Source organism: Stenella coeruleoalba (genome assembly GCF_951394435.1).
Source record: "Stenella coeruleoalba genome assembly, chromosome: 20".
In the NCBI taxonomy this organism is placed as follows: Eukaryota; Metazoa; Chordata; class Mammalia; order Artiodactyla; family Delphinidae; genus Stenella; species Stenella coeruleoalba.
This window is the reverse complement of record NC_137166.1, coordinates 19,801,469-19,821,743: the sequence shown is the minus strand read 5'-3', so window position 1 is coordinate 19,821,743 and position 20,275 is coordinate 19,801,469. Positions and strand designations below refer to the sequence as shown.

The following is a 20,275-nucleotide window of genomic DNA, read 5'->3' as shown; positions in this document are numbered from 1 at the left end:
CCAGAAAGCTTCCTCCCGCCCCCAGGCAACCACTGATCTGACTTCTCTCACCACAGCTTAGTTTCGCCTGTACTAGAATTTCACAAAAGTGGACTCATACAGTATCATCCTTTTGAGTCTGACTTTCTTCATTCAACATAGTATCTGCCAAATGCATCCATGTTGCTACGTGTGTCAAAGATTTATTTCTTTTTATTGCTGAGAAGTACTCCACTGTATAAATGTCCCACAGTTAGTTTATCCCTTTACCTGTTGATGGACTGTGGGTGGTTTCCAGGGGGAGCTATTAAAAATAGGGCTGCTATAAACATCTGCCTACAAGCCTTTGTAAAGACACGTGCTTTCATTTCTCTTGGGTAAACACCCAGGAGTAAAATGGCTGGGTCATATGGTAGGTCTCTGTTTAACTTTTTGAGAAACTGCCATTAAGACAGGAATAACACAGACCTGCTAGAGAACGGACTTGAGGATATGGGGAAGGGGAAGGGTGAGCTGTGACAAAGCGAGAGAGAGGCATGGACATATATACACTACCAAACGTAAGGTAGATAGCTAGTGGGAAGCAGCTACATAGCACAGGGAGATCAGCTCGGTGCTTTGTGACCACCTAGAGGGGTGGGATAGGGAGGGTGGGAGGGAGGGAGACGCAAGAGGGAAGAGATATGGGGATATATGTATATGTATAACTGATTCACTTTGTTATAAGGCAGAAACTAACACACCATTGTAAAGCAATTATACTCCAATAAAGATGTAAAAAAAAAAAAAAAAAGGAACTGTCGAACTGTCTTCCCAAGGGGTGGTAACAATTTCCACCCTGTCAATGCTGTCTGAGAGTTCTGGTAGCTCCACGTCCTCACGAGCACTTACACAGCAGCATCCCCTTTTTACGAAGCCACTCTGATAGGTGTGGAGTACAATATGATTTCATGGTGGCTTTAATTCACATTCTTAGATGTCTAATGATATTGAACATCTTTCCACATGCTTCTTGGATGTTCATATATCTTTGTTGAATCGTCTGTTCAGATCTTTGGCCCATTCTTTAAATTGGCTTGTTTTCTTCTTATTATTAAGTTATAGTCTTGAGGCATGTTTTACTTAACACAGATCAGAACCAGGTCATTCTCTGTTCTAATCTTCACCGGGCCTCCTCCCAGGGAATTTGGAGTAAAATCCAAACACCAAGGCCTGGTCCTCCACAATGTGGCTCCACCCCTTGTCTGATTTGTCTTCTCCCCCAGCCCTTAGCTCAGTCCTCTCATCCACACAGGCTGCCTGGCTGCACTCTGAACCAGCCAGACATCTATTACCAGGAATCATCTTATTCAGGATTCTCTGGACATGCTTAGTGTTTACCCACCCAGCCTCCCCGCAAACAAAGCTGGGGTTTCCCTGCATCCTGGGCTTCTAGCACTGCTGTAGAATGAATAAATAAATGAGTGAATGAATGTCTCTTACCTAGCTGGAAAGGTTGGGGAAGTCTCCTCTGAGAAAGTGACAATGCAGTATGATCACAGAAGAAAAGGAGGAGTTAATCAGATAACACGGTGGAGAAAGAGCATTCCAGGTAGAGGGATCAGCATGTACGAAGGCCCTGTGGCAAGAGGGAGCATGGAGGAGATAAGAAGCTCTACAGGTGGGAGAGACAGAGGAAAGGATAGCAAGGGGCTGTTTTTACTCTCTATACCCAGACCCTGAGCAAGATGGAAGCTCCCAAGGTTTTTCCAGGTGAGGAGAATGGAGGTGACTGTGACTGATGATTTAAGCATCCCTCTGGCTGCCAAGAGAGGAAGCAGAGAGGCCTCCTAAAGACACCATCACAACAGTCCAGGAAGGAGACAGCAGTGGTCTGAGATCTAATGGAGAATGTGGTGATGAGATGGACAGAGATCTAAGAAAGCTTTAGGAGGCGAAGATGTGTGGGCCTTGGTGATAGATGGGGGGTGAAGGTGAGGGTGGGGTCAGGGAGAACGAGGCCAATTCCCAGGTCTCTGGCTCTTGGGGGTGGAAGGGCAGATGGCAGTGCCCTTGGCAGAGGCTCAGGCATAGTGAGAATGTCATGGGCTGGGTATTGGTCACACTGAACTCCAGACGCCCTGGAGACATGTGTGTGTTGTGTAAGGGCTGGGGCTCCGAGGTCTCTATCTGGGAATCCTCCTGGGATGAAGATGGGGGTGCTGCCGAGCCCAGGGCTGGGGCAGACAACAAAGAGGCCGCAGGAGGCTGGGCTGGCCAAAGATGGGAGGAGTGGTCAGGGGAGAAAGAGAGAGGAAGTGGGGCAGGGAGCTGACAGTGGGGTGAAAGCCGCAGGAAGACAACAGAGAGGTCTCGCTGTTTGAAGGCCTAGGTTCCTGGATGCCCGACGCGAGCTAGGGCAGGAAGCTAGACTGGAGACAGCGAATGCAGACAATCTTCTGGGCAAGGAGAGATGGGTGGGAGCTCCGACGGGGGGCGGCAATAAAAAGGTCTCCAGCCGCCAGGACAAGGGTGAGGGGAGAATGCGGGGGTGAGCCTGAGGAAGCCCCAAGCCAGCATCACTGCCAGTCGGACCAGCGAGGGCCTAAGCAGCCCCGACAGCCAAAGTCCGAGGGGGAGGAGGAGAGGGGAAGAGGACGAAGGCGGGCGGAAGAGGGGAGAGAGGAGAGGAGCGGGGAGACAGGAGAGGAGGGGGCAGGAGGGGGGAGGAGGGGAGAGGGAGGGAGGCGAAGAGGGGAGGAAAGGGCAGGAGAGGGCAAGAAGCGAGGAGGGGCGGAGCGCGGGCGGGGCGGGGCGGGGCGGGGCGGGATGAGCCCCCGCGCCCAACTGGTCTGGCTCGATCCTCCTTCCGCACAGTCAGGGTTTCCGTTTCCCTCCTGTACGCAGAGTAAGGGGGAGCGAGGCCGAGCCGCGGCCGCCGCCGCCGCCATGTGGCCCCCAGACCCGGAGCCCGACCCAGACCGCGAGCCTGCCGGCCGCTCCCAGCCCCACGCGGCCCTTCCCGGGCTCCGCGCCCTCCTGCCGGCGCGCGCCTTCCTCTGCTCGCTCAAAGGCCGCCTCCTGCTGGCGGAGACGGTGAGTGCGGGCCCCTGGCCCCCTCCCGGCGGCGCGGAGACCCCTGCGGCAGCTCCCGCCTGCAGCTCCCGGGCGTAGGGCTAGGGGCGCCGCCTTCTATACGGCCGGGTCCTGGCGCCCCGCCCGGCCGGTGCCCCTCGCAGCCCCGCGAAGTTGGACTGAGATCGGCAAACTTCCGCGGTTTGGGACGGGCTCGCTGAAGCTCAGCCGCGGGTCGGAGGCGAGGCGGGAGCCGCAGGGAAGCTTGGGGAGGAGGCCCCCGACGCGGCGGCCGGGCCCCTGGGAGCTCGGCCCAGCGCTGTGTGACCTCCGGCGCCTCCGCCCTCTCTGGGCCTCTGGGACGGGCTGCGTCCCCGCATCTTCTGGCCTCCATCGGGGGCACCCCGCTCCGCATAGCCTCTCGCCACGCCCGGGCCGGGCCTAGGAGGAATCGGCCGTTCGCGAACCCCAGGTCGTTTCTCTGCTCCCTGGCCCGCTTTCTTGGGCTCAGGGAGGACCGACCGGGCCTCGAGCTGCAGGGCGGAAGCCAGAGTGGAGTCCAGCCAGCTGGGAGGGGGGACCCCCGGGATTGGGTGAGGCCCGGGCCACACAGTGGGGGGCGCGCAGGGAGCCCACCCCCACCCAGGCTGCTGAGGGGCGGCCCAGCGGGGTGACTTCATCCCCCTCCTCCCCTCCCTCGCTAGGATCCAGCCGTCCCGCCCCCGCTGAGCTCCTTCCTCCTTCCCGCCCCCGCCCCCCACCCCAGGCCCGTCAAGAGGCCTTTGTCCTCGGGACACTCGGAAAACTCCTGCACTGTCAGCCTGTGGGGTTGGGGTTTGGTGCTGGGCCTCTGTGGAGGGAAGGGGAGGAAGAGGCCAAGCGGAGGGGAGGCGGGATAAGAGTGGAGCACTTGTTACTTAGATCTCCAGCAATTTGATAATCTGTCATTACTCCCACTTTGCAGACAAGAAAGCTGAGGCCCGAGCCTCTAGGGGATTTGACATGGGTCAGTTGAGGGCCAGGGGACAGCAGGGATCAGAGAGAGGAGGGTTCTGCCGCAGCCTCTCCTTTGTACCACCCAGAGCTGATAGCAGGAGGCCGTCCTACCACCTCCTCTGCCTCTGGGGTCAGCCCAGAGGTCACCAGCCTGGCACCTGCCGGACTCCCAGATGAGGCATCACGGTCCAGGACTCGCAGCTCACACTCCAGGGAGTTGCCTCCTGGTTGGCCATGCAGCCCCACTTTGGAGATTGATGGGAGTCACTTTTTTGGAGAAGCCTTGAATCCACCATCCCCTGAGGGGACCCCAACCACACCCCACTCAGGCCCACCTCATGGGTGGGGGGGATGCTGGCCAGAGCCTAGAGGAGGCCCTCGGCAAAGCTGGGCGCCAAGAATCTAGGTCTAGGAGGATTAAGTGCGGAGGAGGGACGGATGAGGAGTGGGCACTGAAGACGCAAGGGGAGCCACTGGAGGTCACTCCTGCCCCCTCAGGTCACCTCTGGCTGCCCCCAGGCCCAAGCAAGTGGGGAGGCTGACATGGGCAGGAAGGGGGAGGAAGTTGCCACCAGGAATCAGGGACTGAGGAAACAGAATCGAGAGAGGGATCCCCAGAATCAGGCTTTGGGGGTAGGGGACAGGAAAAGGAGAGACAGAACAGCCTTTGGCAGAGGAAGTAGAGGATAGGGCCAGGCCAGAGTCCTGTGGCCTTGCCTTCCTGGGAGGCCCTAGCAGCCTCTCAGCCCATCTCTACGCCTTAGTTTCCCATCTGTTCAAGTTGGGCTCAGCTACCTCCATTGTCATGTTCAGACCAGATACGGGTGCTCTTCAGCTCATTTGTCTGAAGCTACCACAGGGCCTCCTGTAGGGCATCTGGGTGTCATCCTCACATAGCCCCCTGGCCCACTCTGAGCTACTCAGCCATGGACCTGCTCAAACCCAGCCAGAGTGACCAAAACCAGGACAGATAAAGGCCAGCAACCACAGGGCAGTGTTGCTTAAGAACTCCAGATGTGGAGTCAGCCAAGCCAGAGTTCAAATTCTGATGCCCTCTTCTTAGCTGTATGACACTGAGCACACCACTTCATCTCCCTGAACCTCACTCTTCTCATCTGCAAAGTGGGCTGTGCAGGGCACCTGGTGCCTGGGTGGTGGTGAGGAGCTGAGGAGGCCCCACAAGCCTCAGCAGGCACTGGTCCAGTGAACAGCCCCGTCATCCCCGTCTGCTCTTCAGAGCACACGGGTCTGCAGAACTAACCAGGGGCCTCGGCATCCTCACGCATCAGTTGCCGCCCACAGTGTGTGGACAGGGCTGCAGAAAACACTTTAATTCTTAATCAGTTCCTCATTACAGTTCACCCCACCTTTCACAAAGGCTGAACAAATGATGCAGCAGGGCATGAAGTGTCAGTGTCACCACTCCCTCTCCTGGATGTTTTCGCCTTATTGTGAAAATTTGCAAATATACCAAGAAAAAACCCCATATACCCACCACCTAGGTTATACTATTTGCTTTATCACATATCTATCTGTCCATCAAAACGTTTTATTTTTTGATGCATTCAAAGTAAATTGCAGACATCAGTACCTTTCAACTCTGAATACTTCAGCATGTGTATCATTAACTAAAGCACCACATTTGTGTAGTTTTTCAGGTAAATTTTTCTTTCAAGCACAAATCTTGGGTGTAATTTTCTGAAACTGGCTCCTGCTTAGTGGACTGCCTTTGAGACGGCTTGGGTTTGATTTTCCCGTTGGGCACCATCTGAGTTGGTGGATTCTGCCGTAGAGCCTCTGGGGTGGGTGGGAGTGGCACAGCCCCAGGAAGCAGCTTCCTGGGGGGCTGGACGCAGGAGAGGCTGGGGCTTCCTGACTGGGTCCCGGCAGGGAGCTGGCCTGAGGTCAGGATGCAGAGCCATGCCCAGAGGCACTGGGGGCAGCACGGGTGTGCGTCTGATGGAGTTCTAATCCTGCAGCTGCAGGACTGGGCAGGTCACTTCACCTGCTGGAGCCTCCTCTAGTCCTGCCTGCAGGGAGGGGCTGTGCACAGGCTCTGACTTCTCCCTCCACCACCTCCCAGGGTCTCTCTTTCATCACCTTTGTCTGCTATGTGGCGTCCTCAGCATCCGCCTTCCTCACGGCGCCCCTGCTGGAGTTCCTGCTGGCCCTCTGCTTCCTCTTTGCTGATGCCATGCAGCTGAACGACAAGTGGCAGGGCTTGTGCTGGCCCATGATGGTGAGGGCTGGGGCCCCGGGAGGAAGGGGTTGACCGGCTATCACGGAGAGTTGTGCATTTCGGCCCTCACCCTTTCTTCAATGCACTGGAGGGGGCGTTTGCAGTTGGTTGAGCCTGGTGGGTAGGCCTGGCCTCGGATGATCCAGGCCCCACCGCACGGCAGCCACATGACCCAGGGCAGGTTGCCGTGCCTCCAGGGCCTCCAGTGTCCCTCTGTGAGGCTACGAACCCCAGACGGCATCCTCCCCCCTCGCCATCAGGTGGCGCTGGTGTTCCCAACTGGGCCCATTGGCATGAGTCTTAGCCGCAGGAATTCTAGCCATTTCCACACGGGGCAGGGCAGGTTAACTGAGGACTTGCAGGGCTTACCCAGATCTCAGCCGCCTGACAACTCTTTTTATCACCTGGGAGGGCCCAGAACCCCATCCCGGACTTTGCTGTATGAAATGGGTAAGAGAGAAGGTACAGCAAAGGCTGCACTTGAACTCTGGTCTCCTGACTTCATACCCAGTGTTCTTCCTGATGGGCTGCACCCCCTGTCCCCATTTTAGGGACCGGTAGACAGAAACCATGACACATAAATGATCTGCCACAAGTATGTGGCAAAGCAAGGTCCGGGGCCAGATCTCCCTATTGGAGAGCCAGAGGGAGCAGTGACAAGATTTCCAACTTCTCCCTGCCCGCCAAACGGGGAAGTCTGCATCTGGGCCAACCCACAGGGAGAGCTGCAGCCTGGTCCGTACCCTGTTGTCCACCTGGCAGAGGACAGCAGCCTACAGGGGGCCACTGGGCAGGGGCGGGGTGGAGGTTGGGGGAGGACCAGGGAGTGCAGGTGGGGCCAGGAAGAGCGGGAGCGCCGTGGACGCTGGACCTGGGGGCCGCATGTGTCCAGGCTGCCAGGCCCATCCTCCTCTGACGGTGGGATTCCGGCCCTGTTCTTGGCACACAGTGCCTTTCTGAGCCCCCCTCCCCTGCCTCGGCTCCCAGCGGCCCCCTTCCCATGCTGTGCCCCACTCCAGGGAGCTCACGGCGCTGTGACCATGCCCCTCTCTCCCCAGGACTTCCTACGCTGTGTCACAGCGGCCCTCATCTACTTCGCCATCTCCATCACAGCTGTGGCCAAATACTCGGACGGAGCTTCCAAAGCAGCCGGAGTGAGTAGCCACTCTACCCCTGGGAGGGGGCGATGCCCAGTGATGCCCCACTCAAGTTCACCCCACTCCTAAGTGGGTGCCCCTCTTAGCTTCTTGGGCATATTCTGCCTCTGCCTCAGTACCTTGGACTTTGACGTGGATCTCAGCGACTCCACTGTCCTCTTATTGGAGATTTACTCTGCCCAGTGTTCAAAAAGGCTGTTTGCCAAACCAAGTTAACAGCTCGTTTTTCTATCTGTCATTAACGGGAGGGGTCTGTGTCCGCCAATCTGAGCTACTTATCCAAGCAGATAAAAACAAAGCTATGAGGATGGGGCAGCGGCTGCTCCGGCTGCCCCCCCCCCCATTCCCAGGCTCCCAGCTCCTGATGACACGTCCCATCCTCCCTGTCCCCTGTATCCCACAGGTGTTTGGCTTCTTTGCCACCATCGTGTTTGCAATTGACTTCTACCTGATCTTTAACGATGTGGCCAAATTCCTCAAACAAGGGGACTCCGCAGGTGAGACCGCAGCTGACAAGGCAGAAGGTAGGTAGCCACCCTGTGGGTCCCACCAGGGAACCCAGCGCATCACCTGAAACGGTTGATGCAGGGGCCCTGCTCTCCCCTGGGGACACTCGGCTAGTTTGAGGCTGGGGTAAGAGCATTTCCTCTCTCCCCATGGGCAGGAAGTGTTTTCACAGCCTGATTCTCCTATCCCTTCATGCGGCACTGATCATAAAGCCCGCCGGTCCCCTCTGGGGAGCACAGGATTCCCCAGGGCCTCAGCCTTTCCAGGAAGGGCAAGCTGAGGGCACGCCCGGCACCTCCTCCTCATGAAACCTTCCCTGATGAGCCCCCAGCGCGGCCAGTCACTCGCCTTCAACTCCCTGGACGCCGTCCACTGGGCTGCAGCGTGGCCGCCTGTCCCACAGCAGCGCCTCCGCTCCCCAGTCTCGCCTACCCCCAGCTTAAGGGCCAGCGAACCAAGCTCTCATGCTTATCCGCAGCACCCAGGCAAACACAGTCAAGCTCGGGCTTGTTTCACTTTTTAGACCCAAAGAAAGTGCCACAGACTTTTTGGTCCCTCAAGCCATCCTTCAGCTCAGAATGGCTGTTGTGCTGTTACCTGATTTAAAAAACAAAAACAAAAAACCCCTGCAAGTTAGACGGCTGGTTTTTCCATCCGTGACAGCAGCCATACCAACGTGTCGCATCCTCGGGGTGCATGTGCCCAGCTGGGGGCCCTACAGGGGTGCATCCAAGCTCCAAGCTGGTTTGGAGCTTGTGATCTCCCTCAGGCCCTCCTCAGTCACAGCCCAGGGCTCTCCCGCCCGGGGAGGCCACCAGACGAGGTGGAGGTCCCTGCCCAGGGGGCAGGAGTTACAGGGGCGGTGGAGGCTCCAGCACAGAAATGCTGGGAAGCCCAGGAGCTGACCCGGGACGGAGGGCCCAGGCCATTTACCTGCCCCTTCCTCTCCACACCCCCAGGCAGGCTTTAAATGGAGAAGCAGGTGTCAGCTCCTTGCAACTGAGTAAATCGGATGTTTGGCTCAGCACCAAACTCCCCCAGCCTGGTGTCCCATGATCCCTCGCGGCCCTTCTGTCAGCCTCTGTTGACCCAAACACCTACAGAGGCTGCCATGTGCTGGGCCCTAGGGATGTGCAGACGGGCAAGGCCAACTACCTGCCCTCAGGGAATTCAGCCCAGACAGGAATTAGATCCAGAGACAAAGTGGTGATGTACACACACGGCACAAACGGGGCACGAGGAGCCCAGAGTAGATGTCAACCATAACAGCACAACGAGAGCTAACAGAGGTAGGGATGAAGCAGCTGAGGGAGCACCCACCCTATGTGCCAGCTAGGAGGCTGTGGAGGTGACCCCATTGCTGGGTTTTGATGGATGTATAGGAGTGTGCAGGCAGAAAAAAATGGGACAGGTGGAGGGAAGACAACAGAGTATAAAGGACAGGTGAGGTGTTTCTCTGGAACAGGTGGTCGTGTCCAGTGAGGATCAGCAGTGACATGTGGCTGGACAGAAGGACAAGGGGGGGCTTTTGAGGGGCCTGTAGGCCCCGCCTTGGAGTTGGCATCTCTCCACTGAGTGCCTGCTGTCCCCAGGCAAGTGACATCGAAACTCCTGGGGCAGGGGAGACTGAAACTATGAAATGGCTAAAAAGAAGCTTCCTGATTTTCCAGTATGTTTTAGTGTCTTGGGCAATAGCTAGCCCCATTTTGACCTGCTGAACTGCGGGTTGGGGGGCAGATATACAACCCTGACACCTCCAGGTAAGAACGGCCCAGGCAGATTTGGGAGGGCCTGGAGCCCCAGAGCAAGGGGCATCTGGGCTCCCCACCTCCATTCGACTGCACCCAGAGGCTCCCAAGCACTCGATGGTCCTCGCGCCAAGCAGACGCCACCCACGGCACCATCAGCTGCAGGAGCGGCCTGAGCCCCGGGTTCCAGCTGACAGTGCCTCCCCGGAGATGGCTCCCAGGCACCGCTGGCCCCGAAACTCCTGCCAGGCATCCTCTTTGCTTTCCTTTCAGAAGAGAATTCCGACTCTGACTCCGACTGAAGACCCGACCTGCCCTGGCAGCCTGAGCCACGCAGGCTTCCGCTCCTGCACCTCCTGACCGTGCTGGCCGGAGTGTGGCCAGGGGACCGTGCATGTTGGGAGGGAGGCTGTGACTTCCCGCACAGCAGCGGGAGTTGCTGACGGAGCAGGCCTCCTCACAGCCCCAGGGTGACGTTCCTGAGCCTGGCATACACGATGACACCCCTTGGCGCTTAGCACTCTCCAGCCTCTCTCTTCGTGAGGGCGTCGTTCTGCCACTTCTCATTTCTGTCCCACAGACCTTAAGCCCTTGAACCTCTGCCAAAAATCAGCACAAGGGGACAAAGCAGATAGAGCCTTGTTATACCACTGCAGGAAGCACGTCATGCTGTGGTGAGTGTGGGGGAGAGACAAGACAGAAACCGGCAGAGGGCCATCCCTGGGCCCCAGCGGCTTCTGTCTGCATCTGGTGCCCCTGCTCACGGCAGGCATTTTGTTGAGAACGACGCTTCCAAGATTCTTTTGTTCAAGGAGCAACAGTTCCCTCTTCATTCTTTTTTTTTTTTTTTTTTTTTTGCGTTATGTGGGCCTCTCACTGTTGTGGCCTCTCCCGTTGTGGAGCACAGGCTCCAGACACGCAGGCTCAGCGGCCATGGCTCACGGGACCAGCCGCTCCGCAGCATGTGGGATCTTCCCGGACCGGGGCACGAACCCATGTCCCCTGCATCGGCAGGCGGACTCTCAACCACTGCACCGCCAGGGAAGTCCCCCTCTTCATTCTTGAAGCAGGGAGAAAACTGGCCTTTGCTGTGTGATCTAGGAGAGAGTGGGTCCCAGTGCCCATGAGTGATACTTTACACCCTTGGAGACCATATCTTCTTCAGATGACATGCCTATTCTGGGTCTAAGACTGTTTCAAGAAGAGCTCGTAGACTAGCTTACCAGGTCCAAGAGATCGAGGGCTCCACACGACAAAGTGGCAGTGACAGCCCCCAGGGCAGCTGGGCAGGCCCAGCCAAACCCTGTCTTTCCTTGGGCCGTCAGCAGGCCAGAGGCTCTCGGGCCCTCAGGACAATGTGCTTCTGAACACCTGACCCTCACGAGGGGCGAGACGTGCCTTCTGTGTTCACCTAAGGACCTTATTATGCTGTGCATGTATCTTCAATGGGATTTTGTAACTTTATAATTTTTTTTTTTTTTACACAAAAGCAGCTTCTTACATGGCATTTCCTGTGACCCAAGAGGCCTTGTGAACGAGCCAGAGCTCTGGACTCATGTTTTGGACATTTGTAATCTTTGTTCTTCTCTTGCATGTGAATCTCCTACCCTGAAAAAAGCCATAATGGATTAAATCAGACTGACTTCCTGCTTGGAGTGTGTGTGTTTGAAAAAAACCTTACACACCCGGAGCAACGCTGCCGGGTGTCATGCGTCAGCAGAGTGGTCCCACGCGCTGTGTAGATCCTGGCAGCTCCAGGTTACAGCAGTGATGCACGCGCACTTGTTCCCCACCAGGCCCCCGCTAGGCGTCGGCACGTTTACTCTACACCTCACACAATCCTCTTTCACAGTTCAGGAAACTGATGGAAGGTTCGGTGACTTGCCCAGGTCCTCGCAAGAGGCCCAGGGTCTCACCCACGCATCAGGCTCACGTCCCGTGGTAAGTCAGTGCTTTGGCCCCGGCGATGGAAAAGGATCGAGGCATTCTGCCCCAACTTTCACACACAGTGTGTTCTGAAAACACATATGAAAGTCGACTGTGCAGAAGCCAACGGGCCTGTGGGTGTGGCCCCACCTCGCCAGGCCCAGCCAGGCCCAGCCAAGCCGCCTGTGGACAGCGACACTGCAGAGTCCTCACCCCCAACTGTGGCTGTGTTCAACCCCCGCCCTACGGGCCTGTTTCAGGATCCGGGCCACAGCCTTTGAAGGGGCGGGAGGCAAGGCAGAGCGAAGAAAGAGATGACACTGTTTTTACATGTCCGTTTATTAAACAAGAACTCCTTCATGACAATTTAATACAGTATTTATTAGCGATTAGTGTTGAGAAAATTATTTCCCTCTACATACAAAAATACAGATTTGAACACTATGAAAACAATCAGGACAAGTACCATGAAAAATTGGTCCTTCAAAAGAAATAAAGAGGGAAAACTGAGGGCAGCACGAGGCTTTGTCTGCTGTCAGGGACAAACCAACAGGAGCAAAGGCTTTGGGGCCCCCAAACCACTCCAAATGAATAGAGTCAAACGTGGGAGCCTGTGGGAGCCGGGTGGTGCCCACCCCAGGGCATCCACACCAGCTTCAAAAGCCAGGATGGGAGCTCTGACCTACCAACAGCGTAAACCAAAGTTTGCCAACCAGGCGTCACCTCAGGTCGCCCCGCAGCTGTGTCTACACTGTTAAAGGAAATAGACTTTTAAGAAGCAAAGTGTAGTAGTTGTTAAATTAACATTGCCCCTCTCCCAAGTATCACTGGGCCAAGTACCGAGTAATCACATGGGAATTATCAGCCATCTGACTCGACTTCCTTTGTTAGAAAATGACACATTCCGACCCTTCAAAGCGACGCACACACACACACAAAAGCTACAGTTGTATGTTTTAATAAATCCATTCCTTCATTTTAAATGGGCTCAGCGAGTTTACTCAAGACTTTTCTTGACCAGACATAACTCAGTCCTGCAGGGGTGGGAAAGCAAAAAGAGCAGCCGGCACGTCCTCTGTGTCTTAATTTCATCAAGCTTGTCACAGCAGGGGATCTATTACGTTTGGGCGGGAAACCAGGAAGGGCCACGGAACCTACCCAGGGCATCCACAAACCAATCTGAGATCCGAGTGGAAGGTGAGCCCGAGACCAGCAGAGATTCCCCCCCCCCCCGCCCCCCAGCACGTCTCACGCGGGCAGAGGGAGGCTGGCCAAGGCGAAGGACGGCGGCCTGAGCTGATCCGGAAGACAGACACCAGCCAGAGAAAGGGCTTTTTTCACCGTTTTAGACCCAAAGAAGGGGAAGTCAGAGCACCGAGAATGTTCTGTTCTTTTTTTATGGAACCACTTTCCTCTTACTGTTTGAGATGAGCAGTGGCTGTTCAAACTGAAAAAGGGGTTAAAAAATGCCAAATGCAGTTATACTGATTAATAACTATTTCACAGAAATATATTCTTACTCTCAGACTGTTTAAATAAGCAGAAACGAGATGTTGGGGAGAAAGCAGCAGAAAACAAGACAGGAAAAGCCGGGGGGTTGGGGTTTTTTTTTTCTTCTTTTTTAAGATATATAATGAAGTTTAAAGGGAAAACGACCAAACCTCAAAACCAACATTGCTGGAAGCAATATTAAAAGGACAAAATCTAAAATCATGCTACAAAAATAGTGTTATCTTGTTTAACTAAATGTACATCTTTTTTTTCTTCAATTCCATGATTGACAAGAGTGTTCATGTGACTGACACACGGAAGGCACCAAAGGTGAAGTGATTATTATTTGTCTTAAAATACACAAGACATAATTACCTACTTTGGGAAAAGAAAAAATACAGTCATACCTGTAATAAATAGTTAAGTGTTTTTGCCACGGGTTCCTGAACCCCTACAAATTTCAACATATACAAATAGTTTCGACCCCTAGCATTCTTTTAGAGGAAACTACATCAGAATCAAGTTATGAAAAGCACTGGTTTTATCCACATACGTCAGTTTCATCATGAGGCAGGATTTGAAAACTCGGTTTTAAACGGGTTACGGAGTGACAGTTGGAAGCAGGCGAGAGGCCTTAGCGGCCTGGGCCAGTCCCGGGAGGCGGCACAGGCATCCTGCCCTCCCGCTCCCCCAGGAACCCTTGGACCAGCCAGTTCTCCCTCCAAGCACTGAGTATCTGCCTTCCTCACATCTGCAGAAAGGAGAACAGAGTTGAAACTTGCAAAACCATTCTGGAACATGCAGGAAAGCAAAACGGCCCACGAAGGGAAGCAGACAGACCCGGCCCTGCCTGCGTGGACACCAAGCCCCCATGCTGTCCTCGTTTCCTGACCGTCCCTTCAGGTGGCTTTCCTGATAAAAGGGGTGCTTCCTACCGGGTTTCAGCAGTGTCCTCCAAAGACGACTCAGATTGGATAGTTCCAGGCTACTACTGAAACCCGTACAAACCACTGTCAGATCAATTGTGTCACGCGTTCTCTCCTCTGAGGTGCAGTTATGAAAAGAAACTTTGGGCCTCTCCCTAATCCCACCAACAAAGCTGATTAAGGTCATTTGAGACAAGTTCCTACTCTAAATTAGAACCATGAAAGTTCTGATGTAGCTCACTAGAGTCCAGGCTATTAACCCCTTAATGAAGGCTCTCGGCCTTGTGTAGAATGCATCCCAAAGAAAACACAACACTCCAGGGTGTCTAGATAGCAAGTCACCCAAATTAAAGTCTTGGCATAAAAACTAGACAACAGACTAACCCTGTGAAAAAGAGAGACGATTCAAGGACCCATAAACTAAACTTTATTCTAGGCAAGTCGCCACTGATTTACTCAGCGGACTTACGGGTAATTTTTTTTCTTTACTTTTATGTTTATAGAATAATCAAAACTAGAAAGGAAAAAATAAATCCCCAAGGTTGAGAAATTATATCCAAATGGAAAAAGAATCTAGACCAAACGAAGGGAAACTATATCAGAACCCACCCCTCTGTGTCAAGCCTAAAAGTATATGAATGCCATTTACTGGTGTGAAGAAAAGTTAAACAAACATTCAACTTTGAGAAGAAAATTCTTCTAGATCTAACAGATATCGAGGGTATTTTCTTTCAGAGACAGTTTCTAAATAAAAGAAATGTAAAGAGCCAGATATTTCAAATGACCTTCTCAACCGACAGTTATGATTTCAGAGATATCTGCTGAGAAGAGAAGAAACAGGAGATTTCATAAAGAGCCAGGAGCGTTTACAAAGCCACGGCAGGCGGTGTCAGGCCTGCGTCCTCTCTGAGGGGCACCCAAATCAGAATCCGAGTCACCTGTCCAGACCTGTGAGTCCCCAAACTCACACCAAGAGCCCGGCGCCAAGGCACGCTGTTCCCCACGCTGGCTCCTGCTCTCCGGTGGGCTCCAGAACACAAGACCTCGCTTTTCCAAAGAGGGCAGGAAGCACCCTGGGTGGGTAACCACGTCCAGTGCTCTTGACAGGCCCACGGCAGACATTCTGAGCCTCCCCCTCCTCCCTCTCCCCTCCCAGACCCGCCCCTGCTCCCACTTCACCGGCTGTCACCTAGCTGGTCCTGGGAATGGTTGCTGATGAAATAAGAGGGAGCCCCTGAGTTCTGCGAACTTCACTAGGAGCCAGAAAACTGTCTGGAGACCTCACACGCTAATGGCAGTCGCTGGAGCAGGAAGCAACTTTTTATTTCACTTGAGACAGTCAATCGGCAGCAGCCTAGAAGGTGTTTTCACCTTTTGCTACCTGTGTAACGTCATATTTTCCTGTAAACCAGAGGTGGAGAAAATGAAAATCTGGCACTGGCACAAAGACTTCATGGTTGCTTTGTTTTGAACATGGATGGCACAACGGGACCCACTTCAGTCGTCATGGCCTCCCAGAATCACTACAGGGGCCGCACGTTGTCTCCACACTTTATTCATCCGTTAGGACAGATTCTAAGAACGACCCACAGAACATCTTGTACAGCCCGAGATTAGGAACTTGGTCCGCCTCTTAAACACGTGGGTTTCTTCCCAAACAGCACATGCGAGTCAACAAGAAAAGGTGAGCTTGGGCCACACACACATGAAACTGGGAGGGGATATTCAAGGGTCATTCGCTGCAAGCAAGAATTCACATACACGTGCAGACAAAAGGGTTAGTGCTTCATCTCCTCAGAGGCCGCATGTGGCTTAACCCAAGATTGAATCACTAAGAAACCTTCGAAGAAAGGCAGACGAAACTGCAAACTTTAAAAGAGTAGGAAAGTTTTCAACTGAGTCACAAAGCTCTCTCCAGAAGCATCCGACACAGGGTGGGGTCGGACACACTCCATGCCTGCCCATGGGCATGAGCCTTTAGCCAAAGGGCAGTGATGGTGCCCGAAGGGCAGGGGGTGGCATCCACCTTCCAGAGCCGAGCCCTCAGAACCAGGCTGTGTCCTTGGCTTCCCTGGGGCCAGGCCGGGCTTCATCCACGCTGGCATCTTGGTTCAAGTTGCCATGGAAGACATGGCCATTGGGACTGGGCAGGCTACTACATTCTTGCCTTTCTGTGGACAAAGGGAATCTCTTGGACGACTGTTGCTGTAGAGTGAAAATCTATTTTCTTTGCTTTAAATGGAACTTCTGTTGTGAGATTTTAATCTGTAACTGGCTTTGTCTTTCCCTGGCTTTATATGGAGCCAACAAGTATCTTTAGGCTCTCGTGATTAGAATCTCCCTGTATGAAAGGGAAAAGGTACTTCCCCCCGCCCCACCCCGTGCCTTCAGCAGTGTGAAGGGAGGCTAAAGGAGAATCAGAGAAAAGAAAAAATACCGCATCGACCAAATTGATGCCAGGATAAACTTTCTCTGAAGACGTCAGTGTTTGCATCCATCTAAAACCACCAGAGTTTCCACCAAATGCTTGAGGGTTTCAACCATCCAGTCTCCAGGAACAAATTCAAACATACACAAGTCTGGCACCAACTATGAAAGCCAATATCATCCCACCAGAAAACTGAGAAACACTAAGATTGCCTCAGCCTCAAAAATGCCCCAAACCAAACTGACATGGGTCCATATTGGAACTATTAAATGCAAAAATAAGCTTCCTTCAGTCTGCAAAAAACAGTCCTTTTAAGCCCCCCAAATCTAGATTGTCTTGTTTGTACACACAGACAACATACGGAAAATGCAGGCGTCTTTCCATTCACACTGGACAACCATATTCCTTCCTTCTCACCACACTGCCACGCGTGACAGGCCTTATGACTCTGCATCACACCAATTTGCATACCTGGCCACTTCTGGTTGTAGTGGGAGCTTATTAAATATAAAGAAATATATTTACAAAAACCATGGGAGAGTCTCATGGCACAAAGGACATTAAATAGTTACAGGGGAATAAATAATTCCAAGATTCTAACACTAAGATGCAAATTATTCAATAATTCCTAAGTGGCCTATAGCACAAGGTGTCACCACTTTTTATCATCTATCAGCGTTTACAACTGCGATGGGCTTCAGAACCGTTCCTTGCAGCTGACAACACATCCTCAGGAGGCCAATAGGCTCCTTTCAACCAGATGATAAACTGGTTTTACTGAAGTGACTTGGGAAAATTGGGGCAACAACCCTGCCTGAACAGTCTTCTATTTTTCAATCTCACTTCAAAGGCGGCTTTTTTATTGAGGCCAAGTAACATAAGTCCCAGCAGGAGGTTTCTGATACAGTTCAGGGTGGTCCTTCTAAGTGGGCCCCATTTAATGCAAGGCTGAGTCTTTGTGACCCTGTTTTTAAATGGAACTCTCAAAGGGAGAGAAGCCCCATTTTGACTAAGCATATACACTCAACAAATGCAAAATAAATATATAAAATGAACAGATAAAATCCAGATGTCATAATCTCCTCAAAAATCACTACACATAATAGGTATGGAGTTTGTGAAGCATGGTTTGTACGGCCTCACAACATCCACGGGAAGAGGGCTCCGTCAGACCCGCTGTGACCAGGCCTGGCTGCCCTCTGCGGGAACAGAGGGAGGGGAATTACCGCCTGATGAGCTGGGTCTGCACCTGCAGCCCAAGGCCCCTGAGCACACCAGGGGTTTGAACAGGTGACCTGGGTCACGGCCCTGGAAAGGAACTGCGGCAGAACTGGGATTGTATGGGATGTTCAGTTCAGGGAGCCCTAACCCCGACCCTTCAGAGACAGCACAGTACCGTTTCCTGCGGAATCCCCAGGCAAGCAGCGCTACCTGATCAATCCACCCGCGCAGGGAAATCAGACGCTGCTCTGCTCTGCAGAACGTGATGCCGTGTGTGCACAGCTGGACACTTCTCACACAGGCTCTGCTCGCCCCACCCCCAGACCCAGACCCTCTCTCTCATTACACCGCACGCTGCTGAAGCTGTAAACACTCACTAGGACAAGATCCTGGGGACTCTCCACGTTAATGCAAAATCTTCCAACCAGCAGTAAGCGTTTTTTTCCTCGGTCAGGGAGAAACACAAAATATTAGAGCTAGAGTGAGGTTTGTAAACATTAAAAACAGTTCAGAGTGAAAACCTGACACGTTAAAACAATTTTTCCATAAAAGATACAATTAGTCTCCAACAGAAAAAAAATAAAAAACTACAGCATCGTAGGGGCTCATTTAACTCAGTCACCACAATAATCGTCACTTTATCGAGAATCAGTTCAAAACCTTACATAACTGGAACTTTCCCCTACAGATTCCAAGATCGACATTCATGGTTACGACCCTGAGGCACAGGGACGACCGTTCCTCTGAAACATCAGTGAAAGGGTGTGTCATGGTGCAGATTCAAGTATTTTCAAATCCTAGACAGATCTACTCAGAATCACTCTAGAACTCTTCTCAGGCATTTGAAAATCAGTGCACACCCCTAAAACAGAGGTGTGTCCCCACCTGTGGTCCATGATGCCAGCAAATGGGCAAGGTTTCGGGCTGGGGGAATGGACTGTATTTCTTTCATGGCTTTTACCTGGGAAGGTAAAATGACAGAGAATCTGCAGTCCAGCCTCAAAGTATTCAGGAAAGGGAGGAAACTGGAAAAAAGATGGTCCCCACATTCCTGGAGGAGAATCTGAGATTCAGGGAGGTGATTCATTTGAGGAAGCATCAAGGGATTTCTCAGCAGGGTAGGAAACAAATGGTGACCCTCCCACAGGTCAGCAGTGCCGCAGCGCTGTGCCAAGAGGATGCCAGCTTTTCCCACCCGCCTCAAACCCCAGACCCAGCGAAAAGCTCCGCCAGCACACCCACCGCCAAGACCCTCAGTGTCTCACGTGGCTTTCCAGGCTTGTGCTGGTGTCTCGATGCCCCGGGCATGGAAAACAACGGGGAGAGGGGGATCCTGGCAGCGAGACTAAAGCTGACCTGGGGCAGCTATGGGAGCTGCCCCGGAATCACTGCTCACCGACTGTTCCAACCATGCACCTTCATTCCTTGATTTCCGCCCCCCACTCCTAGCAGCCCCCATTTAATCCAAAGTCCTGACTTGTCACAAATACATATGACAGGTGGCTCAGAGTCAGACGTGAAGCCTGTGCTCAGGGACAGTGAAGTGGACATGGCAGCCTGTGAGGCCAGCGGCTCCCAGGGCCACCAAACCAGAGGATCTGGGGACCTGTCCCGCCCACCTCTTTCTGAACAGCTGGGCACGGGACTCCCTGCCTCAGGCACCCGCCACGAGGGCCACTGTGAAAACCCTTTCCCAAAATGAACTTTTACCGAGGAGGACAAAATTCAACTTAGTCACATGAAAATCTGACGTGATGAGGGACAGAAAAACTTGATTGAAAGGACGGGCACGAGGAGCAGAGGGAAGAGGACTCTGGCGCGTCCTCACGTGTCCAGGCGCTGGATCTCGGGCCGGCTGTCCACGTCTCTGGACTCCGTGCGGGCGCGGATGTAGTCACTGGCGCTCTGCTGGCGGAGGCTGACTCTCCACTTCTGCGCGGCCAGGAACGCGCTCACCGCGTGCGCCGCGGTTGCCAAGAAGCCAAATATCTACGAAACACAAACCCAGTTAGTCCATGGGCACGTCAGCCGTCTGAGGGGTCTCTGGGCAGCTTACAATGAGCCGAGCTGCAGCAGCTCTCCCAGCTCTAACCCCAACACGCAGCCCCGCTGAATGTTCAGCTTGTCATGGCCAAGTTCATAGTCGTGTGACCCACAGAAAGGCAGGCTAAGGTCTCTTTTAAAGCAATTAGTCTCCAGCAGAAGTGGTTCTACAAGGAAACAGAAGTGCCTCTTTCACAGACCTTCATGACACTGGTACTCGGAGGAAAATACAATGTAGATGAAACACCATGAGATGAAAAATCAGGGTCTCGCTGTGTGAGCCCCAAATCAAACCGCAAGACCTGACGTTCCAAATCACAGCCCCCAGCCCCCACCTGCTATCCAGCTGCCACTCACCTGGGCAGCTCTGGGTGGGCAGCTCCAGGCTGAGAAGCAGTGGAGTTTTAATGATAAGATAATGACTGATGAATCTACTGACTAAAACCTTGGAGAGCTAACAGTTTAGCATTTTTAATAAACCTTTTAACCATCCCCCTCCCCCAATTACAAAAGTGCTACATATTCTTTGCAAATACAGAACAATAAGGAAATGCAGAACA

The 20,275-nt window shown here is 53.3% G+C and overlaps 2 protein-coding genes across 2 annotated transcripts in view; one reads left to right on the top strand and one right to left on the bottom strand.

The window, feature by feature from the left end:
• The first annotated feature begins 2,766 nt into the window (after positions 1-2,766).
• CMTM3 (CKLF like MARVEL transmembrane domain containing 3) lies at positions 2,767-12,410 on the top strand. Its single transcript, XM_079908165.1, has 5 exons — positions 2,767-3,054; positions 6,113-6,268; positions 7,327-7,422; positions 7,829-7,949; positions 9,954-12,410. Exons 1-5 carry the CDS (start codon positions 2,788-2,790, stop codon positions 9,980-9,982), a joined length of 669 nt encoding a protein of 222 aa, XP_079764291.1. The 5' UTR covers positions 2,767-2,787; the 3' UTR covers positions 9,983-12,410.
• Positions 12,411-15,194: 2,784 nt separating this feature from the next.
• The window catches only part of CMTM4 (CKLF like MARVEL transmembrane domain containing 4), a 64,900-nt gene continuing 59,819 nt past the window's right edge, over positions 15,195-20,275 (bottom strand). The window contains exon 4 of the mRNA XM_079906519.1: positions 15,195-19,661. Coding sequence (XP_079762645.1) covers positions 19,497-19,661 — 165 coding nt within the window. The 3' untranslated portion in view covers positions 15,195-19,496. The remainder of the gene's footprint in view (positions 19,662-20,275) is intronic.